Here is a 27803-nt window from a genome sequence, read left to right on the forward strand (position 1 = left end):
TTTAAGGGGTTAAACATTTTAATTTATGCTGTGAAAGGTGACAAATAAAATAATGCACATGCAACGTAATTTAAATGATATAGGAAACTATTGGTGGTTCTTAAAGAGTTAAATAATGGTTTGTAAACATAAGATTATTTATTTTCAGCTGTTACAATTGTCCCTTTACTTAGTGTTATAATCGTCCCCAAGACGCCATTTCAGCTTCATTTGTTAAAAACAATGCTAGTTAATTAACAAAACTAATCTTTCTTTTTACTGAAATGTTAATTAAGGTGTCCACTTGCATATTCGGTTAATAATTTTTATTTGTTTAAACAAAGTTACTTTGTTGTATAGATGTAACTCTTTCAAAAGTGCATAGTAATGATTGCCAGCAGGGGTGTACATGTAGATTTATTAAATACACCTTGTGCGTCACCTAGGAACCAGATGTAGAACCCGACACTCGAAAGTTTTGCTCTGTTACAATCGTACCCTGTTACAATTGACCCCACTCTCCCCTAATATTAACACCGCAATAAAGCTATATATGATCAAATTTGTTTAATATCTGTATATATTTCATTGAATTGATCAAAAAGTTGGTGAACCAAAGTATAATCTAATTTCTGCTAAAATAGATCATCAATTAATGTTCATGCGTTTAATGATCAATTGGTTTTCATGCGTCTTTTTATATTAAATTAAAATTTAATTTAGCTTTTTTAAAAAATTGTTTTTTTTTGAAATTATATTATAATGATTTATTAAGCATGTTAAGATATAATAATTTTAAAATTCCTTAAGTATGCATGGTAGTTATGGCTATTGATTAAAACAAAAGCTTTTTCTTTCAAACAAAATACAAAGATAGCGTGACAAATCGCTAAATAAGTGATAAAAACTCAAATTAGATTTTTAAACATCTTTAGTCAAATATGTTCTATATTTTATTCTATCATACCGAGTTTTTAACGAGCAAAAATAAAAAAGAACTTCAAAATATTTATTTTAAAAATGTTAGCTTAAAGCTTAGGAAAACAGCTACTGGAACTAACGCTTGAGAGTCATTGCATGTTCAAAATTAATAATTGTAATTTAATTATTTTAGCATTATTGAATTAATCACGCACAACTATCATTATGTTTGACAAAAAAACAATAAAAATATAAAAACAAGCTAATAAACATAGAAACATAACAACATTAAAGATGATTATTATATGTAATTTTTTAACGAATTTTTCTTGATTTTCGAAGAATGAGTTAGAATTCATAAAAATAAATGGTATTATTACTCGCAGCTTCTACTGCGAGTAATATTACTCTATTATTTATATAAATTAAAGTATTTTTTCCTAAATATATATTTCAAGTGGGAAAAATAAACAAAGATAATTAAAAAACAATTTACCTTTTGCTTACAAAACCTATTAAATGACAAACATGAAGTTCATAAAAAAGCGGAATAATTTGATGCATTATATTAGATCAAATTTAGCAAATAATAGATAAAATGTTTTATTTCATTTTCAGAGCAAACGTTTAGGTATTATCGTCTCATTATAAAAAAATAACAATAAATACATCACAATTGCGTGCTTTATTCTGAGCTATAGAGTAGATTTACAATTAGATACATTGTTATTAGTTATTATAATTATTATTTCTGATAGTACAGAAAACAAATTTTCTTTCGTGAATCTAATAAAAAAATATTTTCCGTAGTTTAATTCTCCATATTTTTGAAATTTTTATCGAAATTGTTAATTTGAAAACAAAAATTTTTTTTTCATAGAAGTCAAAATAATACTAAAAATGATAAAAATTTTCAGATTAATTGCAAAAATACAGTTTGTTTCTTACTGAAATAAAAAATACGATTAATAATATAAATAAAAAAGAATATAATAAAAAGCATATGAAAACTAGTGCTATCCAACAAGTTTTTCTAAATAGCAAAATTGTTACTGAATGTGAGAATCATTTGTAAAGAGTATAAAACTGGCGTAAAACGCATGATTACTTATACAAACTTCTTAGGATGCCATATGCCGCAAAAATGCAAATACTTGTTGCGGCAAGAGCGAACTTTCCTTCATCAGGTAGTTAGAAATAACAGTGATAGAAAAATTGGATGGTAGAAGTCGAAGTACGAATGAAAGAAAATCAACCAACGTAGAGGAAAAAATAATGAGAGCAAAGAAGCTAAAAGAAAACGAGAGAAAAAAAGAGAAAGTGGGAACTTCATATTTGTCCCCATTTACAATATTCGTCTTTCTTTTTTTTAAATGGCTAAATTTTCCTGAAAAAAATTAAGTTTAGAGTTTTTTTTTTAAATGATAATTATTCGTCTGAACATGAAATTTTTTCGAAATTTATATTGTTGAATTTCTTATTAATGAGAAAGATTTCGTGTCAACTTTTGCAAACTTTAAATTCAGTTTTCTCAAAATAACGTTTTCATATCCGTCGACAACATATAATATTCAACAGAATTTTTCAGAAATTGGACACCTGTATATTGCTAGAGGACAGTCTAGGAGCGTTCTGTGGACGATGCGTAATTCTAAAAGCATTATCCCTTCGATCTTTGATTTTCTTCAGATTGAAGACCAAAGGGGAAGTTTGGTATCTGTTCATTTTTCACAAAAATAACGATTGAATCGCCATCTGTTGCAGTCTGAGGATTACTAAGTTTTGACAACTCAATAGCGTGGAAAACGGATCCCCTCAAGAGTTATTACACAGTGAAGACAATCCATACTTTGGTAAATCATGTAAGAACGAAGAAAAACATAGTGGGTAAGATCGCGGGAATACTAGGAAGGAGTATCAATTGGGAAATAATTCTGAGAAATAAAAATGGTTTTTCTCCAAACCAATTTTATTTTTATTTTAATATCGAAAATTGTAATTCTTTAAAAATGTTTAGGATATGTAAATATTATTATATTTGTATATATTTTTATTTTTTAGGATTCCAATCGAATGCTTGCTCTTGTAAGTTCTGAAACCTTGAAATTCGTGTTTCTCAGAATCAGTTTTCATGAACATAACCGTTTTTCCCTTGGCCTTCAATTCGTGGTACTGCAGTTCGAGTTGTCTTCGGGCCATTATCAAGGATGAACATCCGATAGCTACCAATCCTAGTGCGATTTTAAGAACTAAAACAATACTAATGTAGTTTTTTCTCTGCACGTATGATTTGTTTCATTACGTCTATGTTTTCAAACTAATAAGTCAGAATTAATCTTATGAAAAGAAAAAAATTAAGTTTAGAGTTTTTTTTTTTAAATGATAATTATTCGTCTGAACATGAAATTTTTCCTTCAAATTTAGCCATTTTTAGTCACAAGGACAAAATTGTAAATGGGAAAAAATGATTCTCGAGTTTTTATTCGACGCGACTTGGAAAAATTTGTTTAAGTGAGTTTAGTTCTATCTTGTACTCTCTTCTTCTAATTTTTGCTTCTAGTTCTTTATTCTTCCCCATATAGGTTAAATTTCCCTATTCATTTTCCTATAATCTATTTTTCACTTATAGTCATTTCTATCTGCCTGATGAAAAAAAGCTCGTTTGTTTTAAAAGGCTGCATTAAATTATTCTGAATATATTACCTTCATATTCTTAACGAAGATTCAATTTAACAAAAATTGTTTCCACCGTACATAAAACAATTTATGCTAATTCAATTGAAGTATCTATAAGACTTTTATTAATTAATTATTTTTTTCTGACTTCTTTTTAAAAATTGTTAAAAGCTGGTTTTAAAACAAATCATCGCATATAATCAGCGTCTTTTTTAGCATTTAAATCATTACAATATTTTAAAATATGCGAGTAAAATCTTCTGTAAAGCATGTTTTTTCTAGTCCTATAAACATTAAAAGTTAAAAAAAAAGATTTTATTTCGATACTTAGAAAAAGAACTATGTAAAAAAAAAGTACAAAAGAAAGAATTTTTTTTATAAAAAAAAATGTTGTAGTATAATGGATCATGTTATTTTCAAATGTTTTCCAATTAAATGCTATTATTTTTAAAAAACAAAACGTTCACTTTAAAAGGCATATAATTATTGCCGTTTATTATTTTTAAGTAACTGAGAAGTCCCAAAGAACAAAAAAAAAATTATTTTTATACCTATGACGTTTTTGAAAAAAAAATTGGGGATGAAAATCATAAATGTAATATTAATATGTATACATTTACTAATAAAAAAAAATATTTTTTCAGGTTTTTTAAAAAAAAAATGTACTTAATGAAAAGTGAAAACGCTAGTATCAAATCTCTTACTTTTTTCTTACTCAGCAATTTCAATAATTTTTTAATGGAAAACAAAAATGACATTTTTTTAATACTAAGTTGTAAAATAGTGTTAGTGTCTTTCTTGAAAATAATTAGCATAGAATATTTGCATATGCGGAGCGTTCATCGAAGCAAAAGTGACACCAAGAAAAGTTGAAAGCTTGTGTGATTACGGATTTTGAAGTCTTTAATGCCTGATTGTTCTTTGTTCTGTCTTTTTTTTCTGTTTTTGTTTCATATTAAACTTTGTTAGAATAAAACGTTTCTTGTCAATATGGCGGAATTTTGATAAAAGTATAAATTCTTAAATTTTGTGAAGATGAAATAACTCCACCTGCTTGTTCACAAAAAATAGAGTTAAAAGAGGAGTTGAACACGATCAGGTTTTTAATGGTATTTGAAATGTAATGATCCAGAAATTAATGAAATTATCCGGAAGATCGATGTTTGAATGCCTGGGACTAAACAATATTCATCAATCGTATGGTATTTAAAATGTGATGATCCAGAAATTAATGGAATTATCAGGAAGACCGATGTTTGAATGCTTGGGTCTAAAAAATATTCATCAATCAAATTGTGTTTAAAATGTAATGATCCGGAAATTAATGAAATTATCAGGAAGACAGATGCTTGAATGCTTGGGTCTAAACAATATTCATCAATCAATTTGTATTTAAAATGTGATGATCCAGAAATTAATGAAATTATCAGGAAGACAGATGTTTGAATGCTTGGGTCTAAGCAATATTCATCAATCAAATGGTATTTGAAATGTGATGATCCAGAAATTAATAAAATTATCAGAAAGACAGATGTTTGAATGCCTGAGTCTAAACAATATTCATCAAAAATATTGACGGATTAATATAGAGATGAAATAACTGTTTTTATCTGAGATTTGCAAATGAGGAAAATTTGCTCGAAACTGGGGGTGGAAGAAATCGTTCATGTAAGCCAAATGAAAATTAAAATGAAATCTCCATGGGGAATGGCAAGAATGATTTTCAAAGAGTCAGATTTCCTGATTGGCATACGGCAAATATACAAAGCTATCTTCTTTAAATATCGATAAATATCAAATATTAAATTTATATCGATAATAATAAAATGAAAAGTTGGTCTGGGTGTGTATCTGTCTTAAAACTTTCGAATCATTTATAGTGGAGTCCTGAAATTTGGACAGTAAGTGAAAAGAGGAATTCTCGCGTTGATTCCAAAATTCTTTTAAAAAATTCAATTAGATCATTCTGGAATGATGTTTAAAAAATGGAATTTTCTCAGTGGTCCGGAGCTAGCGATTGTTTTAAATTAAACTACAGACAATTCTGTTTCACCAAATACACTAAAGATAACTCTAAACTAAAGTTAAATATTCGTTTTCTTATAGCTCTCATTAATCAAAAACGAAGTCCTTCAATGTTTAGTTATTTTTTATTCGTAATGTCCGATATACTCAATGTTCCATGTGAAAATCGGAGCAGAGGCAGACTACGTCACCAAATTAGTATTCCGAAAGTCTTTTGAAACCACTTGTTTATTTTCTTTATAGTTATGCTTTTAAAACGTGAAACTAAATAACTTAAAAAAAAGGGAAATTGAAACATAAAAAAATAGTTATGTACAGAGAAAATTAACAAAAAATATGCTATGTAGTACAAAGCTCAAATAATGGAGAAATGGTTCTAATTCGTTTTAGAGAAACGCAATCAATCACCTTAGTTTTCTTGACGTCATTGATGCTAATTGGTTCAGTTTTAAAAGGTACCAAAAGAATAATATAGCAACAAGTCATTAAATAAGAATATTTTGTTCATACTATTATTGTTCAAACACTCTGCAGTTTTAATATACATACTGTGGAACGAGATTTCTTAAGACTCATCGAAAGGTGTTAAGTACTGGTGAAAATGACTTGTTTGGGGCTTAAGTTTGACACTCATGAGTTGACCTCGGGAAACTGCCTCAAACCAAAAGATAGCGAATTCTGTTAATCTTTATTTTGATGGAAGGCTTTTTATTTCGAACTGCTAAAAATATGTTTTACCAAATTTTTTCTTCCCAATGACCACCTGGATAATGACCTAGGTCATACAGGCACCTGAAAAGCAGATTTGTTGGCCACTCTTTCAGGGGCACCATATTAGGTGGGCCAACGTTGCTCCCACAGTAAGGACGGATAGTACAGAGAAGGAAAGAACATCCATGCCTTGCCCGGGATTCAAACACAGAACCTTTCTGATGCAAGGGCAGTTCCCTAACCCCTACACAGGCCGGTCGGCGTTTTACCGAATGCAATAACGTAAAATCACCGGAAAGAGCAAAAAATAATAAATAAAAGAAACGGAGTTATTTTAGCTCTATTTATTGTGTTGGTCTTCAATTTTGTGCATGCTTTTGTGGTGTTGTTCAGTATTGATTTATTAATTATTTACTTTTTTTCAACTCGCCAGGAAAATGGGTATTTATCTAATAAAAGAAATATAAAATTTTTCGCATTTATTTATTTAACTGTCTAAATCAAACTGGTTTGAAACTCCTACTAATTAACTAAGTCCTCGCAATCAGAGATTTCAAATCTTACAAAAAAAAATATTTAGGAAATAACTAAAACACCAAAATATGCACGACTTACACGATCAATCAGATCTGACGAGTAATATCTTTGATTAATTAGCAAAAGCCTTCTTTTAGAGTTTTATCGATATCAAGAATTCTTGTCACAAAAAACAAATGTTTGAAGTTACTTCGAAAAATGCCAGATTTTTTGGCATTTGTAAGCTATTTGGCTTTCATTAATCATCTTAATTCGCAGAAAACGTATCTCTAAACTCACAAGAGAATTGAATTTTTTGAAGTGCGCCATCTATCTAAATAAGGAAATGGAATAAATGACTAAAGAATTTTTTAATGATTGATATTAATGCCACAAGCATCTGCATTCTGATTTCAAAATCTTCGGATTTAAAAGATATTGTTTTCCAATTGTTAGAAACTTTTATTTTAATTTATACCCTCTCAAAAATTTATCGTGTTTTATTTACAACCAAACTTTAATTAAAGATTAATATGGATTCCACGTTGAATGAAAACTATTAAAAAAAAACTTTTTTTAAATAAAAGGAATTAAATTTTGTATTGTTATACTTAAACAATGCCGCTTTCTATCGTTATTGTATTCAGTATTGCATGAGTTGAGCTTTTACGTATTTTGACAAAATTTGTGAAGGACATTATTAATTTTTTGAATAATAATATCATGATTTTTAAATCACAATACCATGAATATTTGAATCACAACATCATCATCTTTAGGCATTTAATCGTACCGTAATATTATGTAATCATGTTTAAAGATTAAATTACAGGTTAATAGGGTGCAATTCAGAATCTAGGTAAAGTTACAATGAATTTAAACTCTATTATAGTTCAACAGTTTTCGAAATTTAAATTGTTGAATCTCTTATTAAAGAGAAAGATTTCGTACCAACTTTTACAAACTTTAAATTCAGTTTTCTCAAAATAACGTTTTCATACTTGCCGACAACATATTTATTCAACAGAATTTTTTCAGAAATTGGGCACTTGCATATTACTAGTGGACAGTCCAGGAGAGTTCTGTGGGTGGAAGATGCGTAATTTTGAAAGCATTATCCCTTCGATCTTTGATTTTCTTCAAATTGAAGACCAAAACGGAAGTTTGGTTTACGTTCATTTTTCACAAAAATAAAGATTGAATAGCCATCTGTTGCTTTTTGAGAATTACTAAGTTTTGACAATTCAGTAGCGTGGAAAACGGATCCCCTCAAGAGTTATTACACAGTGAAGACAATTCATACTTGGGAATGGTTCCTGCCCAAGGGTAAATCATGTAAGAACGAAGAAAAGCATAATGGATAAGATCACGGGAATACTATGAAGAAGTATTAATTGAGGAATAATTCTGAGGAATAAAAATGGTTTTTTTCCAAACCAATTTTCAAATTTTATTTTTATTTTTAACATCGAAAATTGTAATTTTTTAAAAATGTTTAGGATATGTAAATATTATCATACACTACCTATAAGTATTTGGACTTGTGTGATTGCAAAGAAAGACAAACTTTATTCATAATAAATAGTTGGTAGAGCCTCCACGAGAGGCAATTACAAAGTGAACCCTCCGGGGCATACTTCCCACAAGTCCTTGTATGACGGCTAGTGGCATTTTCTTCCATTCGGCTTGGAGAAGACATGTAAGTTCCTTCACCGATTTTGGACGGATAGTACACCCCTTAATTCGGCGATGCAACTCGTCCCAGAGGTTCTCGATATGAACCCTATCTGAAGACCTGAACCCGGTCTGGGCTCTGGGCAGGCCAGTCCATTCGATTAACCCCATTCTCACCTTACTAATCCTTGGTGACCCTCTCAACATGACAGCTGGCACTGTCTTCCTGGAAGTAACAGGGGTCCACCCCGTAAAACTTATTAACAATTATATTAACAACGCAGGAAGCACATTGTCATCCAAAACAGTGCAGTAGGCATCTTGCATGGGACTAATGCCGATGTTGTTCCCTACACGATATATACCGGCGGAGGGCGTGACATATCTCAGGACCGCAGATAATAGTCATTTGCATAGGTGCCCAAATACAGGGTTATTCATAATTCCCTCTGGGGTTTCGAAGCGTTATAGTAAAAAAACGAAGACGAATATGGCAAAAAAGAACATATAAAATTATTCCGAAAGTATTCAAGTATTAATTTAAGCATTTGCCGGTAGATGGCCGTAACGTGTACTACTGAAGCCAGTTGTAGTAAAGAAAAATGGCGTTTACAGGCAGAGAGAATTATGAATAACCCTGTACTTATTGGTAGATAGTGTGTTTGTATATGCTTTTATTTTTATGATTCCAATCGAATGCTTGCTCTTGTAAGTTCTGAAACCTTGAAATTCGTGTTTCTCAGAATCAGTTTTCATGGACATAAACCATTTTTTCCCTTGGCCTTCAATTCGTGGTACTGCATATCGAGTTGTCTTCGGGATGAACATCCAACAGCTACCATCTTATAATTCTAGTGCGATTTCAAGAACTAAAACAATACTAGTGTAGTTCCTTTTCTGCACGTATGATTTATTTAATTGTGTTTATGTTTTCGAACTAATAAATCGGAATTAATCTTATGAAAAGAATAGAAAATAAACCTTAGTTAATTATTTAACGATAAATTGATTCTAAGTGCAACAAATATTAGATTAGTAATATCTGCTATTTAAAAAAATCCAATTAAGGAAACTTAATGTGGAAATTTAAGAATTTATTTCTTAGGACATATGTTTCTTTGAGAAAACCATGATAAAATTTATTTTATTTTATAACAAGCACGTCAGTTTAAAAGTAGCTTTCGTACTCATGTTTATTTCAAATAATATTTTAAAGAGAACTTTTTAAAACATATATGCTGTAACGCTATTTCAAAAGAAATGAATTTAAACTAAAATATACCGTTAAGTGTTGCTGTCTCGTCTATGTGAGTAATAAATATTTCCAAAATTTGGAGTATGAGTTTTGTGAGCTCTGGCTCATGAGGATTGTGTAGAATGTACTCCGAGCTGAAGCAATGCAGTTAGAATGGCCTGACAGTTGAAAATCTCTTACGGCGTTTATTCATTTTTGGGACAATGCTGGAGTGTCTAGTGGTACTGTCTGGTGACTGCATGTACTTGAAACGTCATATTTGTAGTCTTACTATGATGGATGAGAGGTTTCTATGATAGTTAAAATCTGGAATGAAAGTTTTTTTTGAAAAGATTTCTTGAAACTTTTGCCCTTGGCAACTGCATTGGCGTCTGCAGAGGTGACGTTGTTGAGTTGATCTAAATATTGGGCTTATTTTACACACATTTCCCTTCATTGTTACTATCATATAATTATTTGTACTTGAAAATTGTTAAATAGATCAATAGAGTCGTGGTGCTCAGGGAATAGAGCACTCGTCTCTCAAAAAGGTGACAGGATTCGAATCCCAGGGATGACTGGTCGATGCGAATTTCACACCAGGCTTGCACTAACTATTGCGCTGACGAAAATATCCTCCGTTGTAGACAGATCATGGGTTAAAGTCCCTTGCCGTCAGGCTAACCATGGAAGGTTTTCATGGTTTTAAAATTGCAAGGCTATGAGGTTGAACATAGATGAACGTAAACTCAGAATTGGATCAGCTGTTCAACGACGGTTATAAAATAAAATAAAATAAAATAAAATAAAATAAAATAAAATAACCTGATGCTTGGAAATTTAATTTGTCATAATATTATCAGTTATCACGACATTAACAAAAATAAACCTTCACCCAAAATAGGTTATAAATTATGTAGGTTCAAGTGGGGAGATCCTTGGTTGAAAAAAACGAAAATACATCGATATCTCTGAATGCATGATCAATAAAATAGCTAAATTTCACTTGGAGTAAGTATAAATAGTGGCAGTGAAATGCAATAGTCAGAGTTTTTAATAAAACAGAGATCACTGTTGTTAATCGGTCATATTTTCCATCGCCTTCAAGCTATTCCCTGATATCGTGATAATCTGAAAGTGAAACGCAAATAAATTTTAAATTATTCAAATAAGTAGTTAACTTGTGTGAAGAACTGCAGAATAATTTAACCTATACGATCTAACCTAGAAAACTGTGCAACAGAGTATTATATCACTCGACTAAAGAAAACCACCCGATTTCGATGCACTTGGTTGAAAAGCCACTAAAAGACATCTTCTCAAGGGAATAGAGTCCCGCATTGGACTTATCGTTAAGACACGGTTCCCAGCAGATCACCGAAGTCAAGCATCACTGGCTACGGTCAGTGTGCGGGTGGGTGACCACTTGGATCAGCCCGCGTAGGGACCGAGGGTGTGCAGTATTGGTCCTCGTTAAACTGTTCTACCTTAAAGTGCTTGACTTCGCGTGTAGGTCGTCGGGCTACCGAAGCGGGGGTGCCATCCCCTCTGCAGGATCAAAATTGTAATGGCATGTCTTCGGATCATCCTCTGGGATATTTCCCAGACCGTCGCCAATAGCCCATTGTGCAGCTCTAGTGCGACGTAAATGAACAACAACAACAACAAGAGAATGGAGTGAAGAAAGTGGTTGAGTGAGTTGCCATGACGGTAGTGTATGATACTACCTATGAATTCCAAAGCATTTCTGTGATTAAAAAAAGAATAGTTGATTTGTGGCTAAGTTTTATTTTGTCTAATCACGTTTGAATTGTAGACTGTGGTTAAGTTAATTAATCTAGTAGTGCCATCTAGTGTGAGAGAAGGAGAGTACTAGAGTTTGTTACTCAGATTGCTTTATGGGGATGTAGCGATATGTATTATGTTACTATTTATAAATGCATAAAAGGTATGGACATTCCTTAGCCTGGATCACCAATAGAGGGGGACAGTTAATTGTGTCAGTGATAGAAGATAACTGCACAGCAATGCGTTATGCTTCTCGGCTAAAGTTGATTTCCTAGCCTCGGTAGATTATGTCGCCTTGCGAAGCATCTCCACGTGGTAATATTAAAAAAACTATAATAATATGCAAACTATAATGTACAGAGAAAGCACCTTCAATCGTATGGCATACCAGATATTATCAGTAAAACAGTTTTGCGCTACATCAATAAATTTTTATAGTAAAAATGATTATAGATCTGTTTTTTTTTTTATTTTATTTAATTTTTATGTCGTTATGAAAATTAAATAAAAGAAAAGTTGAATTAGGTCAGCATTTTTTGGCTCTCGGCAAGCCGAAAAGTACCATTTTTTTTAAACCTTCATAAATAAAAACAATATTTTTCTTCCATTTTATTTCATACTGATACATAGCTTTTATTGTCATTGTTTACATTATTCCAGAAAAGGTATAACCAAAATTAACTCCAGTTGACTTCTAAAATGCATTAACAATATATAACATATTGACTCAAGCACATGTATTTGAACTCTCAGGCCTATTATTGAGCATAATAATTAAATGAGACATTAAATCACATCTACTATCGACACATCGACTATCAACTATCATTTATTGAAATAGTTGTACATTTTTAAATTTATAATAACTAAGCGTTAATTACTATGAAGAAGGACGATATTTCTAAAAATATACTTACGTGGCAAAAGCTGGTCGCTCTAGTAATCTGAAAAAAATAATATTAATATTACTTTTATGGCACAAGAAAAAATTTAGGAAAACATACAAAAAAGGAAAATTAAGTGCAGCTCTAATTAGATATACAAACCAAAAGAGTTGTTGGAATTATAAACGTAATTTAGTATGTAAGAGTAATAAAGAATTTTAAAAATTATATATGTAACTTTTGTACAGGGTGTTTTAGAAATACTGGACTTAATGCATACTTAAATTAATATTGTAAAAAATAAAGTAAAAAAAATAACATACATATTAAGAGTTGCGAACTAATGTAAATTTCAAGGGAAAAACTTTTTATGAAATTCAACTAACGATACGAGAATGAAATTATCAAAACATGCTTGATTGTCGCAGGAAACAGCATGCTGAAAAATGAAACATTGACTTATTTTTCGAGACATGAAACATTTCCTAGATAGATCAAAATAAAAAAAAACAATAATTTATAACATATTAAACTTTTATTAAAAATATAATAAGCTGATCTAAAGTTACTGAGATAACGATTAGACAAGGTTAAAATATTGATTACTGCAAAATAAACGTTATTGAAGTTAGAAAATTCATTTACGTCCTCAGTGACATGTAAACATGTAAAAAAGCTTTATTAAGCCCTTAATGGTCGTGGCATTTTGAAGAAAACTGTCATAATATAAGTGCCTATTTTTATTCAAGAAAATACATAGAACTAAGTATACATACAATGCGTAAAAAAAAGTCGTATATTTAAAATTCGATTTCTCAGGTCGATAAGCAACTTGAACTTAGTTGCAGACCAGGTTCACCCATNATATATATATATATATATATTTTTATTATTTTTGCCATTATTATTTTTATTTTTCCCCTCTTTTATTGTTCTGTAATTTTTTCCATGTTTTCTCCACATTTTGAACTTATTAAAACGTAACAAACTGCCATCTTATAGGTTGAGAAATAAACAAGATTTCGAGCATGAGAAACATATTGTTTTAATCTATTTGGAGCGTTACTTTTGAACACTCCATCCCGGAATTATTACGGGCACGAGAAATAGAGGGCAAAACTTCACTACGTTATTTTAACGGTAGCGAGAATGAAAGGGATAAGGTACATTATGTAAAAAAAGCTGTTATTTCTTCAAAGTTTTTGACTTAAAATATTCTTTTACTACATTTTTAATATATTACAAACTCGCAAAAACAAAAAAAGCAAAAAAATACAAATTTTGGAAAATATCATAGATTTTTCCCCAATCAGTACAATCTCTACTTGATAAATCTCTACTTGACAATCTCTACTTGACAATCTCTACTTGATAAATATTAGATTCATGTTAAAGTTTCTACTCTACTCCTTGAAACTTGGATTTAATGAGCTACTAATTTATTTTTTAAAAATTTAATTTTGCAAGAAATATTCAACCGATTTCTTTCAAATTTCGTATTTTGCCGCATGAAGCTACATTCTTTAAAATGATGTATAAATTTGTATTCCTTACAATTGCAAAAGTTGTCGACCAATTAATAATAACAATATAATAAAAAATAATAATTCATTCAAAAAAACTATTTTCTGTGTGGATTTCTCTTTGGATAAGAAACTTTATAATTCTGTGAAAAAAGTTTTCAATTCGCTTAAAAAGTTCTAGAGATATGGCGAAATATACAAAAAGTAAAATGAACATTAAGAGGTAATCATTGAATCAATTAAAAAAAGGTATACGAAACGGAAAAAAGTGCAGTTTTATTTCTGATTTCGTAACTTAAACTATTATCTGCATTAACTAATTAGAATATATTGGATTTTACCTCTTCAAGCCATTAAGATTAAATCCTAGTTCATGAAAATCCAATGATTAGGTCAAAAGTGATTCAGAACAGTTATCTTCTGTTATCACAGTATTTTTTTAAGAAAAGACAAATTAAGATATCCTCTTGACATAATGAGTTGGAAATAAAGTTTATATGAATAGTTTAGTTTACAGTTTACATTTTATGAACTTCAAAAATCCCATACCACATTTTAGTTTTTATAATCTATTATAAATGATTATAGGACATTTCCTTTAGCATTGTTAATGGTTAAATTTAAAATTCAACGTAATTTACAGAATCTATTCTTCTTTTAGCATATTACATTTTAAAACGAAACTAACTGTTGTCAATCTAATATTTGCTTGAAAGCAAGCATTATTTCATAAAGGATTTTTATTATAATATCGTACAAATAGTAATTTTTATAATTCATGATACGAGATTACAACCACATTTTCTTTCTTCTCTTCTTTTTGCGAACACATTATTTCTTTTTAATGTTTAATATCTGAATAAAATATTTTTGTGACCTTTATTTTTCTCTGAGCAACAAATGGAATTACAATTGCATACTCTGGGGACTAAAGAGATTTATTTAAATGTGCAAAATCGTAATGCAATAAATCATCGTAATGTGAAAAATACTATTTCTGGGAAAGAATTTTGTTCTATGACTCATCCCATAAGTACTAGCTTTACGAGAATGCAAACTTAAGCTCTGCACTTAACTTCATTAAGCAAACAAATTGCACTTAAGAGAAAAGTCGTGGAAATTAAAACTCTAAGCGTGTGCCATTTCCCAAATTAACGCAGCAGACCAGTCGTTCTCCCTTAGAACCAAACCAGAACAAACGAATACAAAACTTAAAGCAGCATCTTGTTACGAAATTAGATCACAAAGCTCGAAATTTTAAACGCTTCTCGAAATTGAATAGCGACCGCCATTAAAATTCTCGTCTGCTTCTTTTATACTGTTGCCACCCGCCTGTTGCAAAGTAATGAAAAAGGATTATTTTGAATTCAAGGATGCTAGAAATGCAGAGGTCACGCCCCCTCTATACCCGCGAAGAATTCTTCCTTTAAACTGAAGGTTTTTAATTGCATTGTTGAAATGATACCGAAATTAATTTGGCTCTGGTTTTAGCGCTTTGAAAGGAATACGAAATTGCTTTGAAATAAACCATTCATTGTTAATAATATTCTTCCATCTCATTTATTAATATATTTCGATTTATAAAGTGTATTTAGAGAGATATTCTAATCAATCATTTTAATTAATATTTATTTATTTGCAGTTACGAAGGTTCAAAGTAACTTTTATATTAGTATTAGTGATGAGTAAGAATCGATAATGAGTGGTATTACATAACAACACACACATGACTACTTATTTATAAATTTCCAGGAATAATTTTAACGCTTGATAAGTTCTTTCTCTTAATAAAACTATGCAAGTCGGTTTAAGGAATTATTTTTTAAAATAAATATCTATAAAAATGTTTTTAGAAAAACAATAATATTTGGGACAATATTTTAGTTCAATAAGTTCACAAATTATCAAAATTTTCAGCTCCATTAAGCAAGATGGTAAAGTCACATTAAAGTTAATTTTTAAAGTATTCATGATATTAATATGACATAATATTTTTTTAATATTTGAAACTTCATGGCTAACTTTAAGTATGTCTGAATTCACTTTACCCTAAACTTTAAATTTTAACACACCAATGAAGTTGAAACACAATTCGCGAAAAAAGTTTTTCCAGAGTTTAGCGTCCTATTAAGAATATAACTTCCGCGCAATTGCTGAATAACGTCTTATGAAATTTTTTTTTTTAACGAGATCCTATACTAAGCAAAAATTTGAAAAACATGTTTTCAATAAAATTGCAATAGCAGCAGAGCTAAATGATTATATTTAAATTTTACCCGAATCAAGTAAACAGATAAATATGTAGAACCGAATCTGTGTTTCTACAAAACAAAATTTTTAGGATTCGTAAATAGAATAATAAATTTTATTCTTGATGCATCCACTTTGTGAATTATCAAGACTGTAAAAAATTGTTAGTGTATAGTTGCCACCATTTTTGGTGTTGAGATAAACTAAATTTTTTTACAATGCACGTCCGTCACATTTTTTATTTACTTTTTCACTGCTATAGTTTTTTAATTATTAATTTTCGTTTGTTTGTTTACTGACAACACATGTTTTACAATTAGAATAGAACCAATATAATAACTTCATTACAAAAACATGTCCTTCGAAAAGCAAGCATATTTTTAGTAATATATTCACACTAATAATTTCAAAAAAATCGCTTTTTTGACAAATAAATATTATATTTCACACGATAACTAAAGTTCTATGTTTATAAATCTATTTAGTTTGTTTCAACAACAAAAATTATAGCAACGATTCGCTAACATTTTTTTGAGTGAGGAAACAAAATAGGCTGTGAAGATATCATGGGGGTTTGTAATCAAAGCAATCAAGAGAGGGAGCCCTTTTGACTAAATATAAATCACTATACCACTATGTATTTATTCATCGATTTAACAATTTTCAAGTACAAATAATCATTTGAAAGTAAAAATTATACTCCTTTCATGTTTACCCCACACCTGTTTTTATTTATCTATTTAACAATTTTTAAGTGATAATAAGTGTATGAAAGTAACAATTAATATTACAACAAGTATTTTAAAACATTCTTTACTAAGTCAACAATATTTCCTTTGGATTGTCAAATTTGATCAATGAAGCAACGAATCGAAAGGCCAATTTAGAAGCACTAGAATCCTCATCGTGGAACTCAAACATGCAGACAAATACTTGAGAGCGCATTCCAGATAAGTGAGAAATTCATTATTTATACTTCAATCCTTTTGAATACTGAAGGATTTCTGTCAGTATAATAAATTTTAGCGCATTCAGAAGTCGGTGATTAGCACTAAACTATACTCTCTGAATTCATTAATGTTATGCTCACTAGTGACAACATACAATGTTACTGTATTAGATGGCACTAAATTTGTTTACGGAATGTCTTGTTCATTTGATTTAAAATAGTTATTTAAGCTGTTTATTCGACGTTTATTTTGGTAATACTTTTATGCATTTTAAAGTTCAAAAGTCAGAATAAACTGAAAACTTAAAAGTTAAGAAAATAGTTATTTTATAAATTGAAGTACACTTTAAAAATTCTTTTAAAAAGTTCCTGTACTCAACTCAGGGCACTTTTTACCATAAAGTTCATTTTTATTGGAACATATTACGGAGTAAAAAATCTGATACACGATAATTTTCGCTTGCATAATTACCGTAAAATCACTGAATCACTCTAATTAAATGAATATTACTGTAAAATTTACGGTATAATATATTTTACCGTAAGAATGTTTTTTTTAGTAAAAGGAACTTTAAGAATGATATGTGCTGGTATTTTATACCGTAATTCGATCCGGGATTTTTTTACTGTGTAGTAAATAAGTATTAATAAGAAATTAAATGCTTGAATCAAAGCATAGAAAACATAGAGATTGTAGCCATTAAACTGCAGCGTTATAAATGGCAGGTTTTCACTTTTTTTACCATAATAAACTGATTATCCGTTTCAATGTTGCAGAATTTGCTGATTTTTCGATCATAGATTCACTGATTTGCCAACAATTGACGAAAAATCTAGTGTTATAATATGTGATAAAATTTGGTAAATGAAGAAAAATCCGTTAATTTTATCATAAATTCTTAAAGAATAGCATGAAAACCATTTACTTGGTTAAATTTACTTTTAAATTTTTTATTTTTATTAAATGTTTAGTAATAAGAACTATAATTACTATAATTTTGAATACCAGAAAGTTCGGTAAACTGATACCATATGAATGAAAAAATTACCAAATTGATGGTTTATAAATGTCATATACGAGGGTTGTAAATTAAATAGTGGCAACTTGACCGTGAAACTCACAGAAGGGCGGGCATGCCCAAATAGGATATGGGAGCGGTGAGGTGGAGCTGTTGTCGATGTGTAGATTGCAAAAAACAGTCGATCTGCTTAGAAGGGTAGTTTTTGTGTGACGTTAAAGTAAGAAGTTTCGTTTCCATCGCTCTAAAGCATGTTTTCAAAAGGCTTAATGACGAAAAAAGACGAGATGCTTGAACCCATCGTGCTACTGTCCTACACGGTAAAGCATTTGCCCCACATGCTTCCACTAATCCTCGATAGCATTCTGTTGCATTTTTGCCACGGACAACCTCGATTTTAAGCCACGACCACTGATCACCTTTTGAAAACATGCTTTAGAGCGATGGAAACGAAACTCCTTACTTTAACGCCACACAACAACTACCCTTCTAAGCAGATCGACTGTTTTTTTCACCCTACACATCGACAACAGCTCCACCTCACCGCTCCCATATCCTATTTGGGCATGCCCGCCCTTATGTGAGTTTCAAGGTTAAGTTGCCACTATTTAATTTACAACCTTCGTATTTCGGTTTTATTACCGTAATAATGTTTCTTTTTTTACCAGAAATATTACCATACAGTACGGTAATTTTACTAGAATTTGTTTTTATTCGTGTGGTTAATGAATTAAAAAAAAGAAATCCCGTATCCTATTTTATTTACTTAATTTTTTCCCCCGAGGGGTTTAGATGCTTTAAATTTTATTTTTACCTTAATGAAACAGAATTTCCCCGTCGACATATATTGGTTGTACTTTCCCTCGAAAACAGTTACTCATCATTAATAACATTCGTAAAATATGGTGAAATGGGTAATCGATAACTAGAATCTCTCACGTTAATCGATGTAACCAACCTGTTAGCAGTGATACTGACACATTCAGGATTTTAATGACTCTATCATTCAATCTCTTTGCAATTAACTGACACAGAACATAGTGAACTCAATATGAATAACTACGCCAATCAGAGAATTTACATTATAACTAAGCAATTATCATAAAAACTAACATTAGTTAAAGAATATCATCATAATTAATATTATCAGAAATGCATTATCATAAGAATTTCATTACCATTAGAATGCTAGTATAAAAATTAATATGAGCTAATATGCATTTTTGCATGAAACCCTGCAATAACTGAAAAAAGGTCTTACTTTTCATAGTTAAATACAGAATCGAATTTATTTAAGTTCTTTTAAAGTTAACACTTTCATAAATTTTTACATTTTCTTTATAGATTATTTTTAGTTTAAATAAGATTTTCCCTTTTTACTATAAACAGTTTTGACATTTTTTGTTAAAAAATTCTATTTTAAATGTATCGTTTTTAATTCTATGTTTGTCTTTAATTTTTTACGTTAACTGCATTTTAAAAAATATATTAGAAATCTTAAAATATCATTTGTTTGGTCAAGCAAATAAATTTAAATTTACTTTTGTTTCCAAATTCTTGATAAGTCTTAAAAATCTATGCAAAATTACTCATCTTCCTCCTAAATGAACATAATATTTATTAACTTATAATAATATTAATATTCGAGATTTTTTAGGTTACTTTTCAATTTAAGATATTTACCAATTTAAAATTTTTTTTAAAGATTATTTTCATGTTCTAAACATTTGTAAAATATAATGTGAATCTTGTGTGGTTCGTAATTGCTAAGTTTACACGTATGAAAGTTTTTTAAAATAAACATTGAAAAAAAATGTGGTGGTCTATATTACCCCGAAATATCAAGCAATCAGTTCAATATTTGGTTTATGTAGGTAAAAAAAAATTATCGCAAAATTAACATATTGTATGGCAATGTGTGTGAAATTTTAGGTAAATTAAAACCATAATTCTGTTAAATAAAACGAAAATATAGGGTGTATGAACCATTAATTTGGTAATTTTTTCATTCATATGCCTACGGTTTACTGGAAATTCTGGTTTTCAAAATTATAGTTTTTATTACACTAAGAAAAAAAGTAAGGTCAAAAAAGCTAGAATATGGTAAAATTTAATGTTTTTCTGACTCTAGGGGGACACCGAAAAGCTTTGTAATTTTTATCGATGCTCTTTGGTAATGATTTTGGTAAAATTAGCAGCAAAATACAGTTTCATAATAAGTGTTAAAATGAGATAAATATGGAAAAATGTGGTAATTTTATTATGATACTTAAGAGCATGGCATCCCCATGCTCTTAAGTATCATAATTGAATTTAATTGAATCATTCAATTAAATTCAATAAATTCCGCTTTTATTCAATTGAATTTACTGATCAGTTTTGTATTTTTTGCTAAATTGTATTTTTGCTGTAGTAATAATAATCATAATTTAGAAAACCAGAATTTCTGGTAAACCGTTACGAACCGTTACTTACGTTCTGGTAAACCGTTACGTTATAAATACGGAAAACTATCAAATGAACGGAGTATGTTTTGGTTTTATTACCAAAATTATTATCATTATTGTATTTTTTTGGAACTAGAAGTGACATTACCATACAGTAGGATAATTTTAGCAAAATGTTTTGTTTCCGCGTACCACACATTTAGTAAAAAATACATAACTTGAAAAATATATTCAACATAGTAAATTGCTTTCCTGCCATGTTTTAATGTATCATGGTAAAATTACCAAATTTTATTATATATTATAAAACCATATTTTATTATTAATTTGAGCAAAATCTTTACCAACGCACTTTGGTTAAAACTCCTGGTGTCTCCTTAGAGCCCGAAAAACAATAAATTTCATCATATTCCAGCATTTTAGACCTTACTTTTTTCTCAGTGTGTTTATTGGTGTGATAATAACAAGCAGCTGCAGGAAAAGTAGAAATAGTTCATAAAAGAGAAGCGCCCCTAGCAGCGTATGAGGACATTTTCAAGCATGGGTTTTTATGCAATTTTTATTACATATAACGTCTTTAAACTTGTACATTTCAACAAGAAATAGAATAAAAATGTCAGTAAAAGAAAACTAAAGCTTGGAGAGATAAACCAATTGCAAATTTGAAATCAGTGACACGAAAATATCTAAAACCTGTTAAAAAAAATCTCATATAGTAGAAAACAAAAAAATCAATCCCAAGCGTAATTTTTAAAAAAATGCTACATTATTCAGCATCCACTTACAAAAGTAATTTATTATTCTTAAAATATTACTTTGTTAACTGCGCACTTCATAAAAACTCAATTTTAATCCCGAAAAGATAAAAAAAATTAAGAGAAAGTGCCAAAATCTTTACATAGTGCATTATTAAAGCATTCCTTAAGCTCTTAAGTGGAAGTAATCACTGCTGTCTTCATTTTTCGGATGATTTTCCGGAAAAAGGTGAAAATAACTTTTTCTAAGGGATTATCGATAATTACTTATATCATGCCAAAACTCGATGGAAGAAGAGGTTTAATTTCAGCTTCTCATCAAGCTCTATTTGTGTTTGCTAAACATTGATCTGAGAATCTATTAAAGATCATTGAACGAACTAAGTTAGTAGAAAGTTTTACCGTAAGGCAAACATCCTCGAGAAATCGTAGAACTTTATATTCGGAAAGGTTGTTTTTTTAAGAAATTTTACTTTCATTTGTTGATTGTGTATAAGAAACTACAATTCAAAAAAATTAAAGAATTCTGTTCAGTCAAAATGCTATTCACATACCATGTAGGGGAAAATTAATTGTTAGTATTTGTTTTTATAAATCTGTAAAGTATTTTTTAGATTGAGATAGCTTTAAATTACAAAATGAAATTATAAACTTGTTGAACGATTAATTGATTATTAAATAATAATGATTTATTTGATTTTTTAGCAAGTTCCGGTCATAAGAAAATAAAAAAAAAATAGTTTCAGTTCAGAGTTTTTAACAACTTTAAGAAAATTTTAATACAAAAAGGTATGACAAAATTAAATCGTTGAACTTTATAATCGGAAAGTTTTTAAAAAAATTTTTTAAGAAATTTCACTTTAATTTGTTGTTTGTGAAGAAAAAAATACAATTCAAGAATTCGGATGATATAGAATGATATTCGCATACCATGTAGATGAAAATAATTTATAAGTATTTGTTTTTTTAAATCTATAACGCGTGTTTCAAATTGATAGCTTTATATTATAAAAAGAAATTATAAACTTGTTAAAAGAATAATTAATTATTAATTAAAGATAGTTCATTTGATTTTTTAGCAAGTTCCGGGCATGAGATCATTCAAAAAAAGATTTGTTTCATTTAATGGTTCTCAGCAACTTTAAAAAAATTTTAATACATAAAAGTAAAACAGAAATAAATTGTAGAACTTTATGTTCGGAATTTTTTTTCTTCTTTTTTTCTTTCTTTTTTTAAAAGAAAGTTTACTTTTATTTGTTGATTGAGTAAAAAATAGTACAATTCAAGAATTCAGTTGATGGAAAATGAGAATCGCATACTATGCAGGTGTAAAATCATTTGTTAACATTTATTTTTCCTTCTAAGTCTTTTTTCGATTGATAGGCTTACATTACAAAATGAAATTTTAAACTCTATGATGATTAACTAATTAAATATGGTTTATTTGATCTTTTAACAAGTTGCGGACATAAGAAAATTAAAATATTTTGAAAACTTTGTCTTAATCCAGGGTTTTCAGTAACCTCAAGAATATTTTTTATATGAAGAAGATGAACCAAATTTTTTAGTTGCTTTATATGCATATTTAATTTATAATAAAGCGTACATTTTGGAAAGAAGCGTTCCTTAAAATTTCTCAAAAACATTTAAAAAGTACCAATTTTTGATTACTTAGCGCTTTTCTATTTTTGAATGCTTTCCAATTTTTTTTGCCAATTTTTTTTTTAATTGGATAGGAAATTTTACATTGTTAGTTATTTGCAAAATCAAAGAAAATGTGCAAACATATCTATCACATTTGTTGTAAAAATGTTTAAAAAATTTTAATACTCTTATTCATTTTACTGTTTTATTCTGAATGTAAAAAAAGTATATTTTAAGTTCTACCTTCAATAAAAGGAAACCCTGAGAGATTCACAAAAGCATATAAGCACCAAATCATACTTGTAAAAAAGAACCTTTGAGATTTGTTTGGTGGAAAAACCACTGCCTTTTTTCGAAAAATCACTCAAAACTTTTCAAATAGAGTAAATAGTGAGTTGAATTTTTTCCAGTATTGATTTGTATTTTTTAGTATGCGTAATAAAAGCTTTTTCGATTATTTAGCAGCTACTTTGAGCAATCTGTTTTTCAGGCTTTTTATTTTATTATTATTCTTTTTTCTTCTTTTGAGATTTTGAGGTATAAACTATATTTGTCATTTTAATGCTTATTCAAAAATAGGCTTGAAGTGTCATTTCAATTCTTATTATAATTCTTAGTTCGGAGAACAAGGAGAAAATTTAGTAATTTTTTTGAGCAATCTGTTTTTTAGGCTTTCTATTTTACTATTAATATATATTTTCTTTTGAAATTTTGAGGTATAAACTATATTCGTCATTTTAATGCTTATTCAAAATTATGTTCGGTGTCATTTTAATTCTTATTAAAATTCTTAGTTCGGAGAGCAAGGAGGAAATTTAAAATTAATGACGTATCTATCTTTACATATAATAAAATAAGGAATGTGTGTGTATGTGCTTGTCTATATACCGGATGAGTAAACAGTAGGCTCTAAAAATACGATATTCAATAGAGCAATTGTAAGCATGTAGTAAATTGTATCCCTCGATTTTTAATTTTTGAATAATATTATACTTTCAGAGTCATTTAAAGAGCAGAATTTTCTAATTGGCTTAGCAGAAGCCATTGTTTTAAAATAAGCTATATTTTTTAAATATTTAACCGTCTTAAACAGCCGACCCAATTTTGGGTTTATGACTACTAATGATCAACTCCGCAGCCTTGTAATTTTGAACCAATCGTGAAGACAAAGAAACTCCTGGATCAGTACCTCTAGAGTTATGGTTTGTTATGAGAACATGGAAGACTTTGTGACTCAACAGATTTAACGCGCATCAGTCACCATTTTCAACACTGGGAGTTTTCGGCAGCCGGGGATCGAACCCACGACTTCTTAGACATGTGCTCAGTTCCCTACCAACCAAGCTATCCCGGCCTCTAAAACAAGCTATAATCGATTCACTTTATTCAAATATTTTGAGGATAGCATCAGTAATATTTGATGGCTTAGATCTCTAATCTAAAAAAATTGTTCATTGCTCTTTCTATTATACTTAATTATTTTCCTTCCGTTATGCCACGTTATCTGAATGATCAACGTGATCGCGGTAGCTTAAGCGGACTAAGTGATCAGATTAATATTTCTAAGGTTATCTGAAACCATGTTTTAATATTGTTTATAGTTAAATTTTTAATAACGTAAAGCCACTGGGAAGGGCTACAAATAATAATAAATGAAAAAAAATCTTTGGTATTATTTTTGCGTTATTATTTGGCCCAATATTTGTCCTTCAATTTTGAGCACGAAGTTCAGTTTTGTTCACTGCTGTTTTATTGATTCTTTTTTTTTTGTCACCCGTTTGAAGAACCGGTATTCGGTTAGTAACTAAATAAGTTATAACCGAGTATGAAATAAGTTAGGTTAGTAATGAATGTATAAATTAGGTTAATATGAATGTATAAGTTAGCTATAAGTTAGTAATAAGTTATAAGTTAGTAATGAAATAAGTTAGGAATAAACCAATACTAACTATACTACCAATACTAGCATAAGTGTTGAAAGTCAATGTTATGTCTTAATTAAAATTTTTCACTTCTATCAAAGCGTGTATAATCTAAAGTTATTCGTAGTAAGGATTTGTTTTTAAATGAAGAGACCAATTCATTCCACGCAAAGCAAAAAAATCATCCTATTTCTGTCTTGACATAATTGACATCTTGACTTCTGACATAATTCTATGTCATATTAACTTCACGAAAGTGGGACAATTATTTAATTGTTTCTACTGTATATTCTGTAATGATTTTAGAAATGTAACAGCATAGTTATAAAAACATATTTTTTAATGCTAGGTTGAAATATTTTAGTTTGATTGGAACAAAATTATGCTGAAAATAATAAATTATGTTGAAAATAATGATCAATAAGAATTTTATTCTTATTGATCACTGTAAGCATATTTAGTATTATATTTTTTATAAAAATTTCAGAAACGTTCTTAGTTATCCGATTAGTATTAGTTTTGAGAAAGTGTTAAAGTATTGTTATGCAGAAGAAAAAAAAGGATTTTTGCAACTAACTATTGAAAAAACTCTGAATTATAATTAAAAAAAGTAAAAACATATATTCAATTTGATAGAATGTAGTTTTTAAAAAAATGAATAAATAAAACCCGAAAGCAAACAATTTCAACAAATAAAAAATTTTAATATTTTTTATCCTTAAACAAAATTTTTGATAATCGATGGCCCCACTTAATGCTTTGTAATAAACGTCTGTGATAATTTCAGAATGGTTTTAATACATTTTAAATCCGCAGCCGTTTAGAAAGTTGCAAATATTTTTTCAATAATGTAACCGTAAGGTTTATTGAACATTGCAGAAAGCTTTTATTTCTATAACATTTCAGGAAATTCTTTAAAAAAAATTGTGAATTGCTTAAAAATTAATATCGTTGTTCATTTTTAAAGTCATCAATACTTTTTCAGGTACGTAAATCGAGTTATAGACGAATGTAGATATATTTTAATCAATTGTTTTAAAATAGATTAAAGCTTATACCTAAAAAAGAGAGAAAAGCTTTAATTGGATTCTCAGAGATTTCTCCAATATCGAAGGACTAAAGAAAGATTGGATGTATCAATCATTGTGAAAGCATCGATTAAGTTTGCAAATCAAAGAATGAAAAATAATATCTTCTCAAGCCTTCCCTCCCGCGAGTTTCAGCGATGACCATTTCACTACCCAATGAATCTTCACGCCCGACTACCCGGTCGAATCACGCCCCATCGACCAGTGGGAAGCCTCCTTGCGACAGTATAGACGTTAAGAATTAATCAGTCCGGCTGCCGGATATGATTGCAGCCATCCATTTTAAAAGCTCCCCTCTTTCCGCAATCCAGGCTGACAATTTTGGTCTCCGGGCTATTAACCATTTTCTCTATAAACTCTATCGTTCACCTGCTAGGTTAGGAATTGATCACCACGTCTATATTTGGAACAAAACTTTCCAATGTTCGATTCGAAGTTGGTATCTTTAGAGGAAAGGGAATTAGATACTTATCCCATGTGATGAGCTTGTCACGAAATTTTATCTCAAATCCGAAATGTCTATCTTCGTGTCACTTAAAAAGTGCGTGACAGACTTATCCTTTCATTTCAAAAGAACAGTGAAGATGTTATCATTTCGTACAGTTTTCAGTTCTTCCCCATACGAGACTTAACAAATAACACTGAACTTATTTCTGATTTACTTAAAAGTGTAGGCAAAATGTCTTTTTATACAATATCGAGGAATGAAATATCTTTTTCGGTAACAAAAGTGATAATTATTCTTATATACGGTTGTTCCTTAACAATTAATTGAACTAGTTTCAGGAGATTATACTGAGTCTTCATTTTTAATTTGATTCAGTTATGTAGGATCAGATATGTAGCCCATTGTTGAGGTCGGAGTAGCGAGAGGTTTTCGACCAGTTTTTAGTTCATTATACTTTTTCTTAAATATAATATTTACTAAATGTATAATAAGTATTAGAGTAAATATGCTTACGTTGTAATACGAGAGAAAATATCAAAAATAATTTAGATATAATTAATGAATAGAATATTCAAAATGCAATGTCATCAAAAAAGAGTGCCCGAAATTTGTAACCTCAATTAAAGATAAAATTTTAAGCAAACAGAAATAATTATTGTTTTAAATGTAGTTAAGAAATGTTAATTTTTACTCGGCAAACTACTTCCATTGTTCTGCATTTCTTTCAATCTGTGCGTGATAGAGCGTTTTCCTTCTAATGAGATGACCCAGGTTCGAATCCCAGTGGTGGCTGGGTGATACAAATTCAATCTCGGCTCTCGCAGATCACAGTGCTGACGTAAAATATCCTCAACGGTAGGCGGATCGAGGATTAGAATCCTCTTACCGTCAGGCTAACAAAGAGAGTTTTTCATGGTTTTCTTTCAGTGAAACGCAATTGCAGATTAGTTCCATCAAAAGTCCTCCACGAAGGCTAGTTTGTCCCAATACTTGATCTAGGAGTTCCTTTGTTCCTTTAAAAATGCATTTTTTCAACTTCGTGTTTTTACTCATACATCACATCTATGAAGATTTTTATTTGTATCAAAAAATTTATTTATTATAAGAATACTTTTTCAATTTTTCATTTCTGAAATTAAACATGGAAAACGACTTAAAGTCAAAATACCACACTAAGATATTTGTTGAAATATGTGTGGAAAATTATACTTGATACAGCAATTAAAAAAATTCTTAAACTCTTTTTTACTTACAGTTTATATATCGTGAGCAGGAACATTTCAATACGAATACAGGTAATCGATGATTAGACTCTAATAAACATTTCCCTTAACTTTATTTCTTGATTTT

At 29.4% G+C, this 27803-nt stretch overlaps 1 protein-coding gene across 2 annotated transcripts in view; it reads right to left on the reverse strand.

Moving 5' to 3' along the window:
• LOC107455130 (neurexin 1-like) overlaps positions 1 to 27803 on the reverse strand; it is a 272802-nt gene that overhangs the window by 89308 nt on the left and 155691 nt on the right. For both annotated transcript variants that reach the window (XM_071183981.1, XM_043044530.2), the window contains one exon: positions 12442 to 12468. In XM_071183981.1, coding sequence (XP_071040082.1) covers positions 12442 to 12468 — 27 coding nt within the window. The remainder of the gene's footprint in view (positions 1 to 12441; positions 12469 to 27803) is intronic.

This window comes from Parasteatoda tepidariorum, chromosome 8 (genome assembly GCF_043381705.1).
Source record: "Parasteatoda tepidariorum isolate YZ-2023 chromosome 8, CAS_Ptep_4.0, whole genome shotgun sequence".
Lineage (NCBI taxonomy): Eukaryota > Metazoa > Arthropoda > Arachnida > Araneae > Theridiidae > Parasteatoda > Parasteatoda tepidariorum.